Genomic DNA, 24,956 nt, shown 5'->3' with positions numbered 1-24,956 from the left:
GATGGGGTTAAAGTATTCCAGTCCCTTGCCCTTATTCAGATTTTGTAGTCCTTGTTTGACAAAGTTAGCCTTGGAGTGATTGAGAGATGTGTAATAGGAGGTAGATAAGGAGGGTATCTAGGTCTAAGTGGAAACTATTTCATTAGGTACTTTATGGTGTCTTTTTAGATATTTCTACTTGCTTGCTTCATATATTGATTCACTGCAAACTATTGTGCACTTTTGCATTAAGGTATACATTTTCCCCTAACTTATGGATACATATTTATATGCCCTATCTCATGGGCCCTAGTCTATGTCTAGGTTTTGAGGTTTTGTTAAGAAGTGCAATTCCCAAAATGGAATTAGTCCTTTTTCCAATTATGATACCATCTTCCCAGACTATAACTTGAGTCCACCTGCATATTAAATGTCTGGCTCAGGCAAAAACTAGTAAAGTCATGGGACCCTTGGAATATGCCTAAAATAGACCCACTAGTTTTTTTTTTTTTCAAAACGGAGACCCCCAGTGTCCATGTCCAGCAGAGAAGCAATTACAGAAACCAGGTCTCCCACATTCTGAACCCCAATGATATTTTTGGTCCACAGTCTCAGTGGGGGTGAAATGCTAGGGGGGAAATGACCAGAGGGCTCTGAACTCCAATTCCATCAGGACCCAGGAAGAGTAGAGGGGAAAAAAAGGAAGAACATTTGGTAGTAGTAATAGGTGTAGGTGTGACTTAGAAAGGAAGAGAAGATGGGATCATGGAACAGTGGAAATATATATGATAGTCAACCTATATCACTACTGCAAATTCCAATGGAGCAAATGGGGATACAGAGTTATAGTGGTAGGGAAGTTGTGGAATTATTCCCACTATCTTATAATTTTGTAAATAAATATTAAGTTACTAATAAACATTTTAAAAAGAAAAAAAAAAGCATATTGACCTTACAAGTCTATCAGTGCACAGAAAAATAATAGTTAAGTAGCTCATGTAAAATGCTTGGGAAATAACTCATATGAAAAACCTGTTTTCTACTTAATTGCTATATACTTTTGTACACATATATATCAATATTAACTGCCAATAAAAAAGAAATTTGATGGTCTTTGAATACATAAATATATATGTACATACACATATATATTAAATATATATTATATATTAAAATTACATATCTAACATATAAATATACTAAAATTAAAGGAAGTGGCATACCAGGTGAGCACACATGTGATCATGTGCAAAGACCCAGGTTCAAGAACTCAGTCTCCATCTCAGGGGTAAACTTCAGGAGTGGTACAGCAGTGCTGTAGCGATGTCTTTCTCTCTTCCTTTCTATTCCTACCCCCTTTAATTTCTCATTAACATATATAACTAAAAAATAACAAAAATAAATATTTTTGAAAAGCTAGCAACTACATTTTAATCCATAATTCCTTTCCACAATTAAAAAAAATAGTCAATAGTGAGATATAATTCTTAGTGTCACAAAACAAAATGTCAACACAAACAAAAAACCAAAATTGATCCTGCTTTTCCCATTTCAGCACTGGCTTTCCATAAATATCAATGAGGTTAAAGATATAACTGCTAAGTAAAAACAAATTGGAATAAATTCTTGAACATAAGATAGCTTGAAAAACAATTAAGGTCGACGTATTGCATCAATGTAAACAACTCTGGAATTTGGGGGCTGTTCAGGTCCTGGAACATGATGGCAAAAGAGGACTTAGGTGAGGGGTTAGAGTGTTACGTAGAAAAATGAGAAATGTTACACATGTACCAACCACTGTATTTTATTGTAAACCATTAATTCCCCTAATAAAGGAAAAAGAAAAAGAAAATCAAACAAAAATATCATTGAGGAAAATTTAGGAATAGCTCAAATATGAATTCAATCTAAGTAACTATCTATAGATGATTTGATAAATAATCCTTGAGTTCCATACCTAATGAAATACTGGTCTGCTATTTAAAAAGATGATGTTTCCCCTGGCTCCCCACCTGCAGGGGAGTCGCTTCACAGGCGGTGAAGCAGGTCTGCAGGTGTCTATCTTTCTCTCCCCTCTCTCTCTGTCTTCCCCTCCTCTCTCCATTTCTCTCTGTCCTATCCAACAACAAAGCAACGTCAACAATGGCAATAATAACCGCAACGAGGCTGCAACAACTAGGGCAACAAAAAGGGGGGAAAAATGGCCTCCAGGAGCAGTGGATTCATGGTGCAGGCACCGAGCCCAGCAATAACCCTGGAGGAAGAAAAAAAAAAAAAAGAAAGTGAACCACCTGAGATGAAATTAGAGTGTACTATAAAAAAAAAATAAAATAAAATAAAAAGATGATGTTTAGGCCAGTAGATAGCTCACCTGGGAGGTTGCCAAGCACACAACCCAGGCTTGATCCTAGCATTCACTACATCAAGGGAAAGCTTTGGTGGTATGACATCTTCCCCTCTCTGTGTCCCTTTTTTTTTTTTTTTTAATATTTATTCCTTTTTGTTGTCCTTGTTGTTTTATTGTTGTAGCCATTGTTGGATAGGACAGAAAGAAATGGAGAGAGGAGGGGGAGACAGAAAGGGGGGAGAGAAAGACCTGTAGACCTGCTTCACCGCTTGTGAAGTGACTCCCCTGCAGATGGGGAGCCGGGGGCTCTAACCGGGATCTTTATGCTGGTCCTTGTGCTTTGCGCCACATGTGCTTAACCCGCTGAGCTACATCCCGACTCCCTCTGTGTCCCTTTCTATTTAAATAAAAAGAAGGCCTGAAACCCTGGCTATGAGGAAAAAAATGAAGCTTTATCTTTCAAGACGATATGGGTAGAACATGATGTGATAATGTAAGCAAAATAAATCAGCCAAGAAAAGAATATTTATGAGATATTTTCACTCATGTGAACTATGCATAACTAAACCAAATTGGGGATATATCCTAAGGAACCCAACACATCCATCCAAAAAGATCTGTGTACACATATGCTCTTGGCAGCACAATTTGTAATAGCAAAAACCTGGAAGCAACCCAGGTGTCCAACAACAGATGAGTGGCTGAGCAAGTTGCGGTATATATACACAATGGAACACTACTCAGCTGTAAAAAATGGTGACTTCACCGTTTTCAGCCGATCTTGGATGGACCTTGAAAAATTCATGTTATGTGAAATAAGTCAGAAACAGAAGGATGAATATGGGATGATCTCACTCTCAGGCAGAAGTTGAAAAATAAGATCAGAAACAAAAACACAAGTAGAACCTGAAATGTAATTGGCATATCGCACCAGTAAAAGACCCCGGGGGTGGGTGGGTGGGGAGAATACAGGTCCATGAAGGATGATAAATGACATAGTGGGGGTTGTATTGTTAAATGGGAAACTGGGGAATTTTATGCACGAACAAACTATTGTATTTACTGTTGAAATTAAAACATTAATTCCCCAATAAAGAAATAAATTTAAAAAAAATAAAAAATATGTAAAAACTAACAAAAATAACTTAGCCGTTGTGGAAAATATACAGAAGGGGTAGAAATGTGTGGGTGTCCATGAGCTGGGGCCCTATTCGGGGAGTTCTGAGATTCCCAAACAGATATGATGGCCTAGACCTCAAATAAATCCCTCTCTCCATTGTTACTGGTCATCTCTATCAGGAACAACACAACAGACCCTTTTGTGGGGCCCCATAGGACCTTGCCCTCAACTTGGATCAACTACAATAGAGAATGTTTCATTCTTTGAAGGGAGGGTGGACAATATACTCTATGCTATACCTGAGGAAGATGAGTCAATATTGGTGCAGCTTGGAATGTTCCTACTCGTGACCACAGAATGTGAGCTCAGATCTACAGGGATGCAGAGGTCACATAGGCTCCTAAGCTGAATATGGGCGCCGGATCAGATCAAATTGATGGGGTTTACAGTCAACAATATGTATACACCTTTCACATATTTGGGAGCTACTCTCTTCCCTGATCCAGCTGGTCCTTTTCCAGCCATGACATGATCTCCCCAGACAATGACTTGGATTCACCTGCATATCAGATTTCAGGCCCAAGGGAAAAAAGAAAAAGAAAAAACTAATATAGTCACAGACTCTTTGGAATATAACTAAAATATGCCTACTAGCTATCTATAAATGGAGGACCCCCCGATTCTTCATCTGCACTATTACAGCCTTTAGGTCCATGATTTGTTTGGCTTTGTATGTTAACACTCTTTTCAGCCACCATGATCCAGAGGCTAGCCTGATGCCGACCAGACTTCACTGGACAGACAATCCCACCAATGTGTCCTGGAGCTCCACTTCCCCAGAACCCCACCCTACTAGGGAAAGAGAGAGGCAGGCTGGGAGTATGGATCAATGAGTCAATGCCCATGTTCAGTAGGAAAGCAATTAGAGAATCCAGACTTTCCACCTTCTGTAACCCACAATGACCTTGGGTCTATACTCCCAGAGGGTTAAAGAATAGGAAAGCTATCAGGGGAGGGGATGGGATACAGAGTTCTAGTGGTGGGAACTGTGTAAATCTGTACCCCTCTTATCCTATAGTTTAGTTAATGTTTCCTTTTTTATAAATAAAAATTTTTTTAAAAAGCAATGTGTGGGTGTATTACAAGTATTTGGGATTATTTTGATGGAGAACACTGGAACTTTGGTGATAGGTGTAGTGAGATTGATACATGTAGAGCTATACAGCTCTACTCTAGATATTTTATAATTTATAAAACAGTGATAAATCAATTGTTTTCAAACCATTAACACCCCAATAAAATGATGAAAATGAAAAAAAAATTAATGTATATATTACCAGATAATAAAGAGAGAGACTCAAGACATCACTCTGGCATATGTGTTAACAGGGATCAAACACAGGACCTCAAGCATGCATGTCCAGAATTCTACATCACAGACCACAACAAATTCATTTATCTATTTTTTTGGCAAGTGTATTATTTTATTCATATGTGAAACATTAAAAAAAACTTTATCACATGCCGTAAGAACTTAGAAGAATGGGAGTTGAGCAGTAGTGTAGCGGGTTAAGTGCACAGACTGGTGTAAGGATCCTGGTTCGAGCCCCCGGTTCTCCACCTACAGGGGAGTCGCTTCACAAGCGGTAAAGCAGGTCTACAGGTGTCTATCTTTCTCTCCCCCTCTCTCTCTTCTCCTCCTCTCTCCATTTCTCTCTGTCCTATCCAACAATGACAACATCAATAACAACAACAATAATAACTACAACAATAACACAAGGGCAACAAAAGGGAATAAAAAAACTTAAAAAAAAAGAACTTAGAAGAAGAGGAACAAAGAAATCCTAAAGCAACCAGAAGGACTGAAATCACCAAAATTAGAACAAGAATAAACAATAATTTAAATAAGAAAACCATACAAAAGATCAATGAAGCTAAAGTTGGTTCTTTGAAAAATTAAACAAAATTGGCAAACCCTATCCATATTCACTAAACACACACACAGAGAGAGAGAGAAAGAGAGCGAGAGAGAGGGAGGGAGGGAGGGAGGGAGAGAGAGAGAGAGAGAGAGAGAAGACTCCAATAAATAACATTGAACAATAGAGGAGACAGACACCATAGACACCACAACATCACAACAGACACCACAGAAATCCAAAAAAATCATGTGATGCTTTTTTAAAAATATATTTTTATTTTCCCTTTTTGTTGCCCTTTTTTATTATTGTTGTAGTTATTATTATTGTTGTAATTGATGTTGTCATTTTTAGATAGGACAGAGAGAATGGAGCTTCCATATGACCCAGTAATTCCTCTCCTAAGGATAATCCCCAAGGACTCCATAACACCCAAGCAAAAATAAATGTGTGCACCTATGTTCATAGCAGCACAATTCATAATAGCTAAAACCTGGAAGCAACCCAGGTGCCCAACAACAGATGAATGGCTGAGAAAGCTGTGATATATTTACACAATGGAATACTTTGCAGCTATTAAGAACAATGAACCCAGGGGGGTCGGGCAGTGGCGCAGTGGGTTAAGCACATGTGGCGCAAAGCGCAGGGACCGGTGTAAGGATCCCGGTTCGAGCCCCCGGCTCCCCACCTGCAGGGGAGTCGCTTCACAGGCGGTGAAGCAGGTCTGCAGGTGTCTATCTTTCTCTCCCCTTCTCTGTCTTCCCCTCCTCTCTCCACTTCTCTCTGTCCTATCTAACAACAAATTGCGTCAACAAGGGCAATAATAATAACCACAACGAAGCTACAACAAGGGCAACAAAAAGGGGAAAAAAAAAAGAACAATGAACCCACCTTTTCTGACTCATCTTGGATAGAGCTAGAAGGAATTATGTTAAGTGAGATAAGTCAGAAATATAAACATGACTATAGGATGATCCCATTCATAAACAGAAGTTGAGAAAGAACAGAAAAGAAAACTCAGATGCTAGCATCTGGAACCTGGTGGCTAAAAAGAGAGTTAACATATAAAGCCAAGCAAATTGTTGAACAACTATGGACCTAAAGGCTGGAATAGTGCAGATAAAGTGTTGGGGGGTACTCACTGCAGACTATTGTGTACTTTTGCTTTCAGGTATATATTTTGCCCTAGTTTATGGATACGTGTATACATATGCTCTACTAATGGGACCTGGTCTATATCTAGGTTTTGGGACTTTGTTAGGAAGTGAACCACCTGGAAAGGAATTAGAGAATACTATGAAAGGAAAGGTCTCATCCAAGTAAATTACTTTTATCTATAAAAAAAAGAAACAATGACAGAGGATAAGAGGGGTACAACTCTATGCAGTTTCCACCACCAGAACTCTGTATCCCATCCCCTCACCTGATAGCTTTCCTAATCTAAAGTCTCAGAGAATGACCAAGGAAAGGTATATTATCTGAAAATGAAAAAAAAAGTCTGTGTGTGTGTGTGTGTGTGTGTGTGTGTGTGTGTGTGTGTGTGTTTGTGTGTAATATATTCAAGGAGTAGAAAACATCTGGTAGGGGAAAAGAAAGCCTCTTTAGTAACTTGTGTTGGGACAACTGGACAGTCACATGTAGTGACGATGCACCAAAATAAACTAAAATGGGTTAAAGATTTGGATCCTAGATCTGAAACTATAAAATAATTGAAAGAAAACACAAGTTAAACACTTGAAGAACTTAACATTAGATGGTCATTGGGAAAATAATCCAATTGACAAAGGAAACTAAAGAAGAAATGAGACTGCATCATATATCAGAGACCATCACAAATTGAAAAAAAGATCCTGCAAGGATTAAAAATAAATAATAAATAAGTAAGCTAACTTTATCAAAGTAAGGTCTACAAAAGCTGAATAAGGGCAAGAGACTGGCATACTTTAATGATGCCTCTTTAGTCACTATCAGGTCACTACATCAGCTGGGGCCCTATTTGGGGAGTCCTGAGATTCCCAAACAGACATGATGAGTCTAGATCTCAAATAGATCCCTATCGCCATTGTTACCGGTTATCTCTATCAGGATCAACAAAATAGACACCTGTGTGGGCCCCCATAGGACCTTGCCCTCAACATGGATCAACGACGGTAGAGAATATTCCACCCTCTGAAGGGAGGATGGACAATATACTCTGTGTTCCACCTGAGGAAGATAGGTCCTGAAATTGGGGCAACTTGGAATGCTTCTACTCATGACTATAGGATGTGAGCTCAGATCTATAGGGATACAGAGGTCACATAGGCTCTAAGTTGAATATGGGCCCTGGATCAGATCAAATAGATGAGGTTTACACTCAGCAATATTTATACACCTTTCCCATATTTGGGAACTTATCTTCTTCCCTGATCCAGCTTTCTGGTTCTTTTTCCAGCCATGACATCATATCCCCGGACAACATCTTAGGTCCACCTGCATATCAGATTTCAGGCTCAGGGAAAAAAAAAACCTAGTATACTCATGGGCCCTTTGGAATATAACTAAAAATAGGACTACTAACTATCTGCAAAACAGAGACCCCTTAACTCTTCATCTGAACTATTCCAGCCTTTAGGTACATGATTAGTCAACAATTTTTTTTGTCTTTATATGTTAAGTCCTTTTTTTAGCCACCAGGTTCCAGATAGACTACTTTCCAAGGAATAAAACTGTTGAATGATTGTGCTCTTATATAGTTTATAAGCTGTCAAAAGAAATAATAACTAAATTATCTCTAGGACTTTGTCAAAATTTTAGGAATTTGGTGGAGGAGGCAGTGGATTATACACACAATTGTAAATCAGAAACTATACCTCTGACATCTCGTTTGCAAAGCAATGTTAACGAAAGAAAAGAAAAATAAATGACTGGATATTCCTCTCATTTGGAGTAAAGAGACAAAGATGGAAATAAGCAAAATCAAATAAAGGAGTTTTCTCTTTCTGTTTGTAGAGCTGAGGTCATCAAGGAGAGTATATTGGAGAGGAGTGGGTTGGACATGTTCCAAAGGACTTTGGTGTGTGTTTGTGGGATAGGTGGTGACATTTTTTTTTGCCACCGGTATTATGGCTGGAACTCAGTGCCTATAGCACTCCACCGTTGCTAGTGGCCACTTTTTCATTTTAATAGAGAGAGATAGAACAGATAGACATAAAGAAAGAAGGAGAAAGTCCACAGACCCACTTTACCATTCATGAAGTTTTCCCCTTGTAGGTGTTCTGTTTCACATGAAGTGTAGCCCAGGGCTCACCCAGGTCCTTGTGCAGTATATATAGTACATGCTCTACCGATGAGTCACCTGCTAATCCCTGGTAACACATTTTTAAGAGGTGGAAAATTTTATCCCTAAAACATTTATAGTCCTGTAAACCTAATTGCCTCAAAAAACAAAAATTAAACTATTTTTAAAACAAAAGTTGGGAATTTTTAAAGTTTGTATAATGTGCCAGAGATCTGTGAATATGTTACTTAGATTATTAAAGAATGAAGACTATTATATCTAAGTGAATAAGGTGTAGGGATGATTATGCTTTTCTCAAGTCTTCATATGCATACACTATATATCTCATATACACATATGAATTTACATAATTCATTTTATAAATAAATTTCTATATTAAGCTCTCTATGCTAAAACAAAACAATTAGCATTTTAACTTAAGATACATAGATATTTCCATATGCACTCACAATTATCAATATATGAACAGATGTATATCATATTATGAACAGATGTTACCTTTATTAAGTTAAAGAAAACATTTTATGTTACATTTCATAGCATTTTTTTACATTTATAATTTGAAAGAAATTATTTTAAAAAATAAAGTTGTGAAAGGAGAAAGCCATATTTACCTTGTTATGCAACACACAAAGTAAGTCTGCAAACCAATGAAAGGAATGAATGTCTCGGCACACCCAGATAAAATACAGCCTTCTAAGCTTGTATGGTTTCCAGTCATCCCTTTAAAATAAAAACAGAATTATAATGATTCAGCGATAAAAGAAAAAGAAATGGTTCAAGGACCCCCAAGTTCTTAAAATTTGTTCTTTATTAGTAAGTACTAGTATATGCATATACAAACATACATATATATATGCACATATATATATATTTATTCTGCTATATGATATAGAACTTAATAGAATGCTGGCATAGGTTTAAAATATACTGATTTGGGAGTCGGGCTGTAGCGCAGCGGGTTAAGTGCAGGTGGCGCAAAGCAAAGGGACCAGCATAAGGATCCTGGTTCGAACCCCGGCTCCCCACCTGCAGGGGAGTCGCTTCACAGGCGGTGAAGCAGGTCTGCAGGTGTCTATCTTTCTCTCCTCTCTGTCTTCCCCTCCCTCTCTCCATTTCTCTCTGTCCTATCCAACAATGACAACAACAATAATAACTACAACAATAAAACAACAAGGGCAACAAAAGGGAATAAATAAAATAAATATTAAAAAATATACACTGATTTAAAGATATGACAAATTTCCTGAATATAAATATTCATAGCTGTGAATATTATGTACATGTCACCCATTTCTGATTGAAGTCAATCAACTAAACTCCAGGAAAAAAATATTAGCTCTTCACCAGAAAAAAAAATGAAAATGAAAAAATGTTTTCTACTTTATCAGTAGAACCTCATAAGTCATCAGTCATAACCTGGCTTCCAGGAAAACTAGCCAAATCCTTTACCCTCAAATTAGCTACTTGTTCTCTTCTTGAGAATCATTAAAGATAAATCAAAACCACCTACTACAGAATGCATTCCTGGATTTCATAATTCTAAGTTTAGACTCATGTTTATAATTAGGATGTTGACTTAAGGTTAAGAAAATATTCTTCCCAATCCCAAACATTAGGCACTCTCAAAATAATTTGCAATATGTTTGTAGATGCCATTTCTGGTTTGGAATAAGGACATTTTTCTAATGACCTAAAAAATACAAATTTATCATGTGTTTAAAATTGAAATATACTCTCTAGTGCATTTTTTAAATTACTTTTTTTCTAGTGCTCTATAAGACATTTGATGCACTTCTTTAGATGTGAATGAAACAATATTTTAGAGTAACTTCCTATGACTATTTTGTCTGGTTTCATGAAAATATTTATCAATTATTATTATTATCCTTATTACTTCTAGTAATAAATCTTAGCTGAAAAACTACTTCCATTATGCCAGCTTATTTCTGAAATTTATTTTCTTCAATATACTATAAATTTGCTAAGTTATAGAGAAAGAAAAGTAAGTATATTTAAAAAGCTTTCTTTGGGGCCAGGAGATAGTTCTCTGAGTGGGGCATGTCCCTTGACATGTGTGTGACCCAGGTTTGCAAGCCTGGCAACACATGGGGAATAACACAGTTGAAGGGGAAACTCAGATGCAGTTGTTTCTATATCTTTTATCTCTGTATATGTATATACATATACATATGTATATATGTATATGAGCAGATATATGATAATACACACACATATAAAAGAATAAAAGTCTCTGTAATAGAGAAGAGAAATTATGTATGCACAAGGTCCCAGAGCCACAAAAAAGGAAGGAAAAAAGGAAAGGGAAAAGCTTTCTCTCCTCCTTCCTTCCTTCCTTCCTTCCTTCCTTCCTTCCTTCCTTCCTTCCCTCTTCCTCCTCCTTTTTTTTTTTTTTTTTTTTTACTAGAGCACAACTCAGCTCTAGCTAGCTTATGGTGGTATGGGTGACTGAACCTGGAAATCTGGAGTCTCAGGCATGAGAGTCTCTGCATAAGCATTATGCCTTCTATCCCCACCTAGGAAAAACTTTCTATGGCCACATTTTTACAGTATTTTACACTGCTAGGACTTCTCCACACTGAAACAACTCCCCCCAAATAGAAAGGTTAAGAAACAGAGATGGTGAGAGGGGCAGATAGCACAGCACTGTGATGAAAGCTGAGCTTGAGCATGGGTTGTACACAAGCAAAGCAGGCACACTATCCAAGTGAGGTATCTTGAGGGTACTTGATTTTACTAGCACATTAAGTGTCTTTTATTTTTCGTCATAGAATTATTATTTTATAAAATATTTCTGTTTATAAGGTTTTCACACATTGAACCTGAATATGTTTTAAGTTCAGGGCCCCTCATCCAATAAGTATCTGCAAGATAGGATATATACTAGAGTTCAAATCCTCTACTGAATGAAAGAGTGGCACTGATGAGGAAGAAGAGAAATGACCATTGGAATGACTGACAGAAATTAAAAGGGTGAAGAATGCACAACTGTGATACTGACACACTCCATAAGTGAGTAAGGAGTTTGAAAGGAATAGAAGACACATTGAGAATCATTGACTCAGCTTTCTCTTTAGTCAGAATACTTCCTGAACAACAGGCAGAATAATTCTATAAGGAATCACTACATAATAAGAGGGGTGGAAAAGGAGGGAAGAAGGGAGGGAGAGAGGGTAGAAGAGAAGGAGAGGAGAGAGGGGGAGAGAGAGAGGGAAGGATAGATATCTACAAAACTAGGAGTTCTTGTGTAAACCAAAACTGTGGATCAAAGTGCCTTACATCAGCGTGTTGAGTATAGATGCAAATGGAGTCACTCCAATGCCTCCAGCCACACAGAGGCTGACCTCGTAGTTCAGTGACTCCTCAAATGGACTTCCAAATGGACCATCAATGTAGATCCTGGTGAGAAATCAGACAAAAGAAAGGAAGAATGGACCCACGTCCAACTAATTTCCAATAATATGCTCAAGACTTTGGTAGTTCAAGTCTGATGTTACTGCTTCCCACACTGACTTCTTTCTTTTTTACATTTTATTTGTGATTTAATAATGTTTTTGGTTCCTTAGCATACATACCCAGGAGAGGAGTTGCAGGGTCATAGGGAAGGTCCACTTCTAACCTTTTGAGAGTTCTCCAAACTGCTCTGTACAGGGGCTGCACTAATTTGCATTCCCACCATCAGTGCAGGAACATTTTTAACTTCTGAGCTCCATGGCTTATAGTCTGTCTTATGGGTGACTAGTTCTTACCAGTTATCCAGTTTCTTTCACTTACCAGATATGCACCAGGCATTTCTGGGGTTAGAATGGGAATATTATCTAACTCTGATCAGAATGTTGGTTTTAGACAGACAATAGCTAATAGGAAAGCTACTTATTGGACCTCCACAATTTTTTATTAAATAGTGATTTATAAGACTATAAGTAATTAGAAGTGTATATTAACACCATTCCCACCACCACAGGTCTGTGTCCCTACCCCCACCTCCCTATAGTGAAGCTGAAAAATCTACCCTCACCCTCAACCCAGAGTTTCATACTCTGGTGCAGTAAAATAAATACTAAAATAAAATAAAATAAAATCTCAGTCAATTTCTGCTTTGTGCTTCCTTTTCCATTCTTCTTTCTCAACTTCTGTTTGAGTAGGATCATCTCATACTCATCTTTATCTTTCCGACTTATCTCACTTAACCAAATTCCTTCTAGTTCTATCCAGGATGGGTCAGAGAAGTTTGTTTCATTATTCTTAATAGATGAGTAGTATTCCATGGAATATTCCACAACTTTCTCAGCCATTCATCTGTTGAGTACCTGGGTTGCTTCCAGGTTTTGGCTATTATGAATTATCTTGCTATGAATATAGGTTTAAACAATTCTTTTTGGTTGGTTGTGATTGAGTTCTTAGGATATATCCCTAGGAGAGGAATTATTGAGTTATATGGAAGGTCCATTTCTAGTCTTGTGAGGGTTCTCCAGACTGCTCTCCACAGGGGTTAGACCAATTGACATTCCCACCAACAGTGCAGGATTTCTATGTCTCCACAACCGCCTCAGCATTTGTTGTTGCAGTCGTTTCTGACATATGACATTTTCACAGGGGTGATGTGGTATCTCATCTTTGTCTTTATTTGCATTTCTCTGACAATTAGTGACCAGGAACAATTTTTTCATATGTTTGTTGGTCTTTTGTATCTCTTCTGTAGTGAATATTCTGCTCATATCCTCTCCCCATTTTTGAATTGAGTCATTGTTGCTAAATTTGGTGAACTCTTTATATACTTTTGTTCTTAGCCTCTAATCTGATGTATGGTATGTAAAAATCTCCCATTCTGTGAGAAGTCTCTTAATTTGGGTAATGGTTTCTTTTGCTGTGCAGAAGCTTTTCAATTTGATGCAGTACCATTGGTTTATTTTTGTTTTAGTCTACTTTGCAATTTGTTTTGTATCACTGAAGATGTAAATGTTCACGGTACTATTATAAGCACAACTGAGATTTAGAAAACATTAATTCAATTTTAAGTATGTTTCTTATTACATGAATGTCATTCATCCTCTCAACAAACTTGTGTGATGAGCACTTCATTTCTGTAATTCTGTTTAAATTTAGGAAGAAAAATTGCAACATGACTACTCTAAATAAGTTTGAAGGCAGGAAAGACAGTATCATAGTTCTGCAAATGAACTTTCATTTCTGAGGCTCTGAGCTCCCAGGTTCAACCATCAGCATCACTTTACACCAGAGATGAGCAGTGCTATAGTCCCTCATAAAATGAATAAATAAAATATTTTTAAAATAAAGAAATTTGAACATTCTCATATAAAAACCACAGTATATGGATCATAGGATGAAACAATTGCTACAATACCTTATTTTTCTTAAGATGAGAACTTCTATAAAAATATCAGTAATTAAATTTGGCAGATTATTTTTAATATTTAAAGTACAGAAGTTTCAATATAATCTGACTTGAGAAATTATACCTATGTGTCAACAATCCCCTATAAGATGATAAAAAAGTTTTCATTATCATTTTTATCAGAGAAATAATCTAAAGGACCATGACATATCCAATCTATGACCTCATACACAAACAACAAATACTAGTGAGGGAATAGAGAAAAAGAAACCCTTGTACACTACTGATGGTAATGCAAATTTGTCCAAACTTTAAGAAGGAGATTGCTTTAATATCACAACACATTAAGTATATCTAGCATATAATAAAATAACCTAATATTAGTTATCTACTCAAGAAACACAAAAATCTGAATCCAAAATGACATATGGATAGCTATGCTCATTGAACACTATAACAACCTTGATATGGAAACAACCTGAGTACCCAAAGACAGATGGGTAGGCAGGGAAGATGAAGCATAAAGACAAAATGGAATACACTACTTTGATGAAAAAAAAGGGGGGAGGGGGTATTATCTTTTTGCAACAAGGTAGATGGAACTCAGATGGCTATATTCAAAGCAGTACAATGTGTAAATGCCCAAACCTGGAAGTAACCCACGAGTCTAACGATTGGAAAAAATGTCCCATTACAGCCTTGATATAAAGAAGTAATATTATATGTAAACTAAATAGAAGAAAATGATATGAAGCTATCCCAAATCTCATCTGCTATACTCTTATCTTTAGCTTCCTGATTATTAAACAAGTTGTTCTGCTTTATGTCTTAAAGCTTATCAAACACCAAGTAGCAGATACTACTATGATGCCAACCTGTCTTCTCTGGCCAGATGACCTCACTAATGTGGACTGGCCCCACTTCCCCAGAGGCCTATCCCAATAGGGAAAGACAGAAACAGGTTGGGGGGTATGGACCTGTCAACACTCATGTCTAGTGGAGAAGCAATTACAGAAGCTAGACCTCCACCTTCCGTATCTCATAAATACCTTTGGTCCATACTCCCCAACAGATAAAAAAATAGGAAAACTACCAATGGAGAAGACGAGATAATGGAACTCTGGTGGTGGGAACTGTACCCCTCTTATCCCACAATCTTGTCGATTATTATTAAATCACTAGTAAAATAAATTTAAAAAATGAAAATAATATGAAACTAAAAATCATGCTAGATATGAAGCTCCTTTGGGGACAAGGGAATATTGTAAGAATGAAATATAACTTTGCTAAGTACAGTTAGCCCCTCTGCCTAGCCATCACTGATTTTACTGTTTGGCATCAATACTAACTCAAACACAAAGAAAACCAGGGCACCATGCCAAATAGCTCAGACTTTTGTCATTTCTGACAAAAAAGTCAGTGGCATAATACAGACGCTAAACAACCACATGCTGAAATAAGTATTCAAAAAATAAAATGTTCTCAACATGTCCATTTGCCTACTTAAACCTGAAGACAGCTGAAACCTTCTCCTTTCTTTATAAAGCCCATATTTCTCCCAGTCCTGGAACTTCTAGGGTGGGGCTCACTTGCCTGCATGATTGCCTAAATTTATACCAATTGATACTGTATTTGCTGATCCCAACCTAATCAATGCAACTAGTACCATCTCAGCATGCTTCACTTAAGACTGTGTCCAGATATGTCAGGTGTGGAATGTCACCTTTTCAGCTTCATTACTCTGGTGAGACCTTTCCTATCTCATAGGACTCCTTAATTTCATTTCAGTGGTGCACTCCTTAACCAAACCTCAAAACCTAGACATAGACCAGGGCCCATGAGATAGGGCATATGTACATATGTTAAGTTAGGGGAAAGTATATTCTTTAAAGCAAAAGTTCACAGTAGTTTTCAGTGAGTCAATAAGTGCATCAAGCAAGTAGAAAGACCTAAGAAGACACCATAAAGTACCTACTCAAATAGTCTCTACTTAGACGTACTTAGACCTCTGCACCTAATTCCTATTTCACTTCCCCCAATCACTCCAAAGCTAACCTTGTCAGACAAGGTAAGGACTACAAAAGCTGAATAAGAGACAAGCATACTTTAATAATGGCTTTTATGGTTACTACCTGCCACCCCATCACCTGGGGCCCTAATCAGGGAACACTGGGATTCCCCAACAGACATGATGGGCCTAAACCTCTAGCAGATCCCTCTCACCACTGTTACTGGTCATCACCATCAGGAACAGGAAAATGGACCCCTTTGCGGGCCCCTGTAAGACCTGGCCCTCAATGTGGATCAACAATGGTAGGGACTGCTCCATTCTCTGAAGGGAGGTTGAATAACATAGTCTACCTACCACCTGAGGAAGATAGGTCCTGCATAGTGCAGGCTGGAATGTTTCTAGCCATGGCCACAGAATGTGAGCTCAGACCTACAGGGATGTAGCGGTTACACAGTCTCCTGTGCTGTCATAGCTCCAGATCAGATTGATGTGGTTTACTGTTAACAATATTTATATAATTTCCCCTTATTTGGAAGCTACTCTCTTTTCTGATCCAGGTTTCCAGTCCTTTTTCCAACTATGACACCATCTCCCCAGACAATAATTTGGGCCCACCTGCATATTAGATGTCAGGTTCATGCAATAAATAGCAAAGTCTCAGGCCCCTTTGAATATACCTAAAATAGACCTAATAGCCATGACCACAGAACATGAGCTCAGACCTATAGGGATATAGATGTTACATAGGCTCTTGTGCTGCATATGGGTCCCAGGTTTGTAGACCTCAAATCTTCTGCAATACTCTTGCTTTAGGTTCATGATTAATCAACAATTTGTTCTGCTTTATATCTTAAATATTTTTCAGCCACCAGGTTCCAGATGCTACCATGATGTCAACAGGACTTCGCTGGGCAGAATACCCCACCAATGTGTCCTGGAGCCCTGCCTCCCCAGAGCCCTTCCCCAATAGGGAAAGAGGGAGACAGTCTGTGAGTATGGATCGACCTGCCAATGCCCATGTTCAGCAAAGAAGCAGTTACAGAAGCCAGACCTTCCACCTTCTATACCCCACAATGATCATGGGTCCATACTCCAGAGGGTTAAAGAATAGAAAAATCTATCAAGGAAGGGGATAGGATACAGTGTTCTGGTGGTGAAAATTGTGTGGAATTGTACCCCTCTCATCCTATGGTCTTGTCAATATTTCTATTTTATAAATAATTTTTTTAAAAAACTGGGAGCATAATATTTAGAGCATTGTTGCCTGTCGTGTGGACAGTAAGTTAGAGTGTGACAAGTGCAAAATCTTCCTTTTTTCTCCAACTCTCTTCATCATTTTCTCCCCCTCTGTTTATTTTGAGTCCGACAGTTCTCATGTTCTCTTGATGATGTATCCTAACTTCCTGTTTCTCCCTTTCATGATGTCATCACAGCACAGAGCCTTTACCACATCTCTCCAGAATGTGAACCTGCCAAGTAGGCAATGTCCCTCTGGCACCAAGCAATACCACATGGCAATGCAAATCAGATTCCAGATGCTACCATGATGCCAACCAAACTTCCCTGGACAGGCAACCCCACCAGTGTGTCCGGAGCTCCAATTTCCCAGAACTCCACCCCACTAGGGAAAAAGAGAGACAGACTGGGAGTATGGATCGACCCGTCAATGCCCATGTTCAGTGGGGAAGCAATTATAGAAGCCAGACCTTCCACCTTCTGCATCCCTCAATGACCTTGGGTCCATACTCCCAGAGGGTTAAAGAATAGGAAAGCTATCAAGGGAGGGGATGGGATATGGAGTTCTGGTGGTGGGGACTGTGTGGAGTTGTACCCCTCTTATCCTATCATTATCTTGTCAGTGTTTCCTTTTTATAAATAAAAAATATATAGAGGTCCTCCATTTTGTTGATAGCTAGTAGGCATATTTTAGTTATATTCCAAAGGGCCTGTGGCTATACTAGCATTTTTTTTTTTTTCCTCTGAGCCTGAAATCTGATATGCAGGTAAATCCAAGTTGCTGTCTGAGGAGAAAATGTCATGGCTGGTAAAAGGACCAGAAAGCTGGATCAGGGAAGAGACTGCTTCCTAACATGGGGAAGGGGTATAAATATTGACTATAAACCCCATCAATTTGATGTGATCTATTAAAAAGCTGATACTAAGAGATTGATCACTGGGTAGGGTGTTTGCGTCAATCCCAGCTTGAGTCCTGGCACCACATAGAGGTGTTATAGCACTATAGGAGGCTTTTGTGCTAGTATGCCTATTTATGTCTCTGAATGAAAAAAGTAGTCAAGAGCATGGAAATGATACATGGACAAGATCCTAGTTCCAAAAGAAAGAAAGAAAGGAAGGAAGGAAGGAAGGAAGGAAGGAAGGAAGGAAGGAAGGAAGGGAGAAAGAAATGATGATGGTGGAGGAGGTAGACAGGCTCTAGATTCGATTGGTTTAGAAAGACTTAGTTTGAGGTTCCTGGAAGATGGTGGACTGAGAAGCTGCTAGTGGCTTGAGCTCTGACCACATCTTATGGAAATGGTAGGATTTTCTGCCTTTAGTAGGCCAGTCAATAAGGGGTCTTAGTGGTGACACCAAGGAGGTGACTATAACTTAATTTGGGTTAAAAAATAGAGTAGAAAAAAAGGGAAACATTTTTTTCTTTTAAATTATTAATCCCAAAGTGCACCTCCTCCCCCTTCACCCCCCCATAACCAGTCCCTGGGGACCAGCTACTAGCAGGCTCGCCTGCTGGGCTTCTTTATTTACCAAGATTCCTGTCCCACCAGGGAGTAACATTCATTCTAAGTCTATTCCCGTCTGAAACTTCCGGCCATTTTCTTTCTAAGTAGCCAAACCCCCCACCCCGCATAGATAATTAAATAATTAAAAATAAATAAATAAAAAAACTCTTTCCTTTCACCGCTCCTTTATTACTGTTCTTTTTCTTATCTTTTCCTTTTTTTCTCTCTCTCTCTCTTTCTTTTTCTCATTCTTGTCATCCTTTCTTCCTTAATCCTACAGCTTCTGAAGCCACAAGACCCAACCCCCAAGACCCCAACACCAAACAGTGTGCTTACACTGAATTCACAGATACACATCTGGGAATTATTTTGGGGAAGAATTCTGACTCAGAGTGGACTCTCACTGTATCTCTGCTCAACTTCCCTTCCTCCTTTAGCTACCACTAGAATATAGAGTGGATAGTAGATTTGCATAACTGTCTATTTCAGCTATCCTTGTCTAGTACTGAGGTTTCTTTTTGTTTTTTTTTTCTTTCTTAACAATCAGCTGACACTGCTCACAAGGTTTGAGGTAATCTGGGGCAGGGTTTTTTTTGTACCCTGCTCTATTTTATTATTAATATTATGTAAAGGCATATATCTCCCCCCTTTAGGTTGATCAGAATTAACTCTTAGGGTATCTTTCATTGCTAGGGTACTGGGCATCTTATCTATTGTGGGAGGAACTTGTCTTGTTACTCCTACCTCCTCTATACACTCTGCCCTTCCTCCTCCTCCTAGCTAATTAAAAAAAAATTAAATTAAATTAAAAATAAAGTATTCAAAAAGAAAAAACTTTCCTTTCACTGCTCTTTAATTACAGCTCTTATTCTTATCTTTTCTCTTTTCTCTCTGTTTCTTTTTTCTTTTTTCTCTTTTTTTTTATCTTGTCATACACTTCTACCTTCCTTCTTTGTCTTTCTGAATTTGTGAATTATTTGGGGGAAGAAATCTGACTCAGAGTGGACTCTCTATGTGTGTATCTCTGCTATACTTCCCTTTCCCCTCTTGTTACCCCTAGAATATACAGTGGATAGTAGATTCGCGTAATTGTCTATTCTTGCTATCCCTTCTTTCTTTTCTCTTTCTTCTTCACTGAGATTTGGTTACTATTTTTTCACGGACTGGAGACATTGTTTGGCTAAGTGGTAGTGATTAAACTGCTTCAATACTTGCTTCAGTTGCTATTGTAATTCCTGAGGTTGGTGAGTGCAATTGTCATAAAGGGATTTAGTACAGCGTTGCTGGTACTCAAGACACAACAACTGAGGAACAACAGAGCATAAAAAAGAAACACATAAATAAAAAAAATGGGTAGATAAAAAACAAACAAAACTGCTACTCCAATGAATGAAGACAAAAGCCCAGAAGAAACTACAAATCAGCCAGAAGTAACCATAGATAAGAAAAGTATGCAAGCAATAATAAACTTATTAATCACAGAAATGAAAACAACATTGGAGGAAAGGAATGGCAGTATAAGGGAAACAACAGATGAGATCCCCAAGGAAAATACTGATTATCTTGAGGCAATTAGAGAACTGAAAGCTGAAATAGCTGAACTGAGGAAAGAAGCTGAGGGAAGGGAAAGCAGACTAACAGAAGCAGAAAACAGAATTAGTCAGACAGAAGATGAGTTAGAGAAAACAAAGAAAGAGGTGAAATAGCTCAAAAACAGATTGAGAGACACTGAAAACAACAACAGAGACATATGGATGATCTCAAAAGAAGTAAGATTCGTATAATTGGCCTGCCAGAGGAAGAAAGAGAGGAAGGGGAAGCAAACATTCTAGAGGAAATAATAGAAGAAAACTTCTCTGACCTGAATAACAGAAAGGACATCAAGATTCAAGAGGCCCAGAGAGTTCCAAACAGAATCAAACCTAGACCTGAAGACACCAAGACATATCATAGTCACAATGAGAGGAAGTAAGGATAAAGAAAGGATCCTAAAGGCTGCAAGAGTGAAACAAAAAGTCACATACAGGGGAAAACCCAGAAGATTATCTGCAGACTTCTCCACTCAAACTCTAAAAGCCAGAAGAGAATGGCAAAATATCTATCAAGCCCTGAATGAAAAAGGGTTTCAACCAAGGATAATATATCCTGCTAGATTTTCATTCAAACTAGATGGAGGGATCAAAACCTTCTTAGACAAACAACAGTTAAAGGAGGCAACCATCACCAAACTGGCCCTGAAAGAGGTACTAAAAGACCTCTTATAAACAAGAGCATCACTATAATACTTGCAATATATCAGAGCAAACAAAAAAAATTTTTTGAACTATGACACTACAATACAATAAATTCATAATATCAATAAATGTCAATGGCTTAAACTCAACCATCCAAAGGCACAAAGTGGGGGTATGGATCAGAAAACATAACCCAACCATATGCTGCTTGCAAGAATCCCATCTGTCACAACAAGATAAACACAGACTTAAAGTGAAAGGAAGGAAAACTGTCATACAGGCTAACGGACCACAAAAAGGGCAGGAACAGCCATTCTTATCTCAGACACAATAGATTTTAAATTAAATAAAGTAATAAAGGATAAGCAAGGACATTACATAATGATTAGAGGATCAATTAGCCAAGAAGACTTAACAATTATTAACATCTATGCACCCAATGAGGGACCATCTAAATATGTCAAGCACTTACTGAAAGAATTTCAAAAATACATCAATAGTAATACAATAATAGTGGGAGACTTCAATACCCCACTCTCACACTTAGACAGATCAACAAAGCAGAGAACCAACAAAGATACAGGAGAACTGAATGAAGAGATTGACAGACTAGACCTCTTGGACATTTTCAGAGTCCTTCACCCCCAAAAATTAGAATACACCATTTTTTCAAATCCACATAACACATACTCAAGGATAGACCACATGATAGGCCACAAAGACAGCATCAATAAATTCAAGAGCATCGAAATCATCCCAATATCTCTCAGGCCACAGTGGAGTAGAACTAACATTTAACAACAAACAGAAAATTATTAAAAGTCACAGAATTTGGAAAGTAAACAACATACTCCTTAAAAATCACTGGGTCAGAGACTCACTCAAGCAGGAAATTCAAATGTTCCTGGAAACAAATGAAAATGAAGACACAACCTATCAAAATATTTGGGACACAGCTAAAGCAGTACTGAGAGGGAAACTTATAGCCATACAATTGCATATTAAATACCAAGAAAAATGAATGACATTACTGCACACCTCAAGGATTTAGAGGAAGAGGAACAAAGGAACCTTAAAGCAACCAGAAGGACAGAAATCACTACAATTAAGCAAAAATCAACAACATCGAAAATAATAGAACCATACAAAAGATCAATGAAGCCAAATGTTGGTTCTTTGAGAGATTAAACAAAATTGACAACCCCCTAGCCAGACTCACCAAACAAAAAAGAGAGAAGACTCAAATTAATAGAATTGTAAACAATGGAGGAGATATCACAACTGACACCACAGATATCCAGAGAATCCTACGAAACTTCTATAAAGAACTATATGCCACCAAGCTAGAGAATCTGGAAGAAATGGAACAATTCCTAGAAGCATATGCCCTTCCAAAACTGAACTAAGAAGAACTACAAAATTTAAATGCAGCAATCACAGACAAAGAAATTGAACCCATTATTAAGAATCTCCCCAACAACAAAAGTCCTGGACCAGATGGCTTCACAAACGAATTCTACAAAACTTTCAGGAAACAGTTAGTATCCATACTTCTTAAGCTTTTCCATAAGATTCAAGACACAGATTCAAGACACAGATTCAAGACCTTCCACCTTCTATGAAGCCAACATCACCCTGATACCAAAAGCTGATTGGGACAGAATAAATAAGGAAAACTACAGACCAATATCTCTGATGAACATTGATGCCAAAATATTAAACAAGATCTTGGCCAACCAGATACAGAAGTATATCAAAAACATTGTTCATCACGACCAAGTGGGATTCATCCCAGAAATGCAAGGCTGGTTCAACATCCGTAAGTCAATCAATGTCATTCACCACATCAATAAAAGCAAAGCCAAAAACCACATGATTATCTCAATAGATGCAGAGAAAGCCTTTGACAAAATCCAACAACCATTCATGCTCAAAACTCTAAAAAAATGGGAATATATGGGAAATTCCTCAAGATAGTGGAGTCTATATATAGCAAACCTACAGCCAACATCATACTCAATAACAGAAGCTGAAAGCATTCCCCCTCAGATTGTGGACTAGACAGGGCTATCCATTGTCACTGTTACTCTTCAACATAGTATTGGAAGATCTTGCCATAGCAATCAGGCAAGAGAAAGAAATCAAAGGAATACAGATTGGAAGGGAAGAAATCAAGCTCTCACTATTTGCAGATGATATAATAGTATACATAAAAAAACCTAAAGAATCCAGCAGAAAACTACTGGAAGTTATTAGGCAATATAGCAAGGTATCAGGCTACAAAATCAATGTACAGAAATCAGTGGCATTTCTTTCTGCAAACACTAAATCTGAAGAAGAAGACATTCAGCAATCACTCCCATTTACTGTTTCAGCAAAATCAATCAAATACCTAGGAATAAAGTTGACCAAAGAAGTGAAAGACTTGTATACTGAAAATTATGAGTTGTTACTCAAGGAAGTAGAAACTGATACCAAGAAATGAAAGATATCCCATGCTCATGGATTGAAAGACAATTTCTTTGTCTGTGATTGGTGCATTTAGATATCATCAAAATGAATATTCTCCCCAGAGCCATATACAAACTTAATGCAATACCCATCAAACTTCCACCAACCTTCTTTAAGAGAATAGAACAAACACTACAATCATTTATCTGGAACCTGAAAACACCTAGAATTTCCAAAAATATCTTGAGGAAAAGAAACAGAAATGGAGGCATCACATTCCCAGACCTTAAACTATATTATAAAGCCATCATCATCAAAACAGCATGGTACTGGAACAAAAATAGGCACACAGACCAGTGGAACAGAATTGAAATCCCAGAAATAAATCCCCACACCTATGGACATCTAATCATTGGCCCAAAGGATTAAATAGAAGGAGACTCTCTTCAATAGATGGTGCTGGGAAAACTGGGTTGAAACATGCAGAAGAATGAAACTGAACCACTTTATCTCACCAGAAACAAAAATCAACTCCAAATGAATCAAAGACCTGGATGTTACACCAGAAACAATCAAATACTTAGAGGAAAACATTGGTAAAACAGTTTCCCACCTACACCTCAAGGACATCTTTGAAGAATCAAATCCAATTGCAAGGAAGACTAAAGCAGAAACAAACCAATGGGACTGCATCAAATTGAAAAGCTTTTGCACATCCAAAGAAACTATTAAACAAACAAAGAGACCCCTCACAGAATGGGAGATCTTCACGTGCCATACATCAGATAAGAAACTAATCACTAAAATATATAAAGAGCTGAGCAAACTTAGCACCAAAAAAGCAAATGATCCCATCCAAAAATGGGCAGAGGATATGAACAAAACATTCACTACAGAGGAGATCCAAAAGGCTAACAAACATACGAAAAACTGCTCTAGGTCACTGATTGTCAGAGTAATGCAAATTAAGACAACACTAAGATACCACCTCACTCCTTTAAGAATGCCATACATCAAAAAGGACAGCAGCAACAAATGCTGGAGAGGTTGTGGGGACAGAGGAACCCTTTTACATTGCTGGTGGGAATGTAAATTGGTACAGCCTCTGTGAGAGCAGTCTGGAAAACTCTCAGAAGGCTAGAAATGGACCTTCCATATGATCCAGTAATTCCTCTCCTGGGGTTATACCCCAAGGACTCCATAACACCCAACCAAAAAGAGGTGTGTACTCCTATGTTCATAGCAGCACAATTCATAATAGCTAAAACCTGGAAGCAACGCAGGTGCCCAACAACAGATGAGTGTCTGAGAAAGCTGTGGTATATATACACAATGGAATATTATGCAGCTATCAAGAACAATGAACCCACCTTCTCTGACCCATCATGGACAGAGCTAGAAGGAATTATGTTAAGTGAGCTAAGTCAGAAAGATAAAGATGAGTATGGGACAATGCCACTCATCAACAGAAGTTGAGGAAGAAGATCTGAAAGGGAAACTAAA

The 24,956-nt window shown here is 37.9% G+C and overlaps 1 protein-coding gene across 3 annotated transcripts in view; it reads right to left on the bottom strand.

The window, feature by feature from the left end:
• Positions 1–9,265: 9,265 nt before the first annotated feature.
• The window catches only part of NOX4 (NADPH oxidase 4), a 187,696-nt gene continuing 172,005 nt past the window's right edge, over positions 9,266–24,956 (bottom strand). Inside the window, exons 13-14 of one of the 3 annotated variants that reach the window (XM_060176669.1) lie at positions 11,943–12,062; positions 9,266–9,365 (exon numbers count right to left, since the gene is read on the bottom strand). In XM_060176669.1, the coding sequence (XP_060032652.1) occupies positions 12,016–12,062 (47 nt within the window). In that variant the 3' untranslated portion in view covers positions 9,266–9,365; positions 11,943–12,015. Of the gene's footprint in view, positions 9,366–11,942; positions 12,063–24,956 lie in introns of those variants that run through there. The other 2 variants (XM_060176671.1, XM_060176670.1) reach the window with 2 other exon arrangements.

Source organism: Erinaceus europaeus, chromosome 17 (assembly GCF_950295315.1).
Source record: "Erinaceus europaeus chromosome 17, mEriEur2.1, whole genome shotgun sequence".
NCBI classification, from domain to species: domain Eukaryota; kingdom Metazoa; phylum Chordata; class Mammalia; order Eulipotyphla; family Erinaceidae; genus Erinaceus; species Erinaceus europaeus.
The sequence above is the reverse complement of the archived record's forward strand: the minus strand, read 5'-3'. Positions and strand labels throughout refer to the sequence as shown.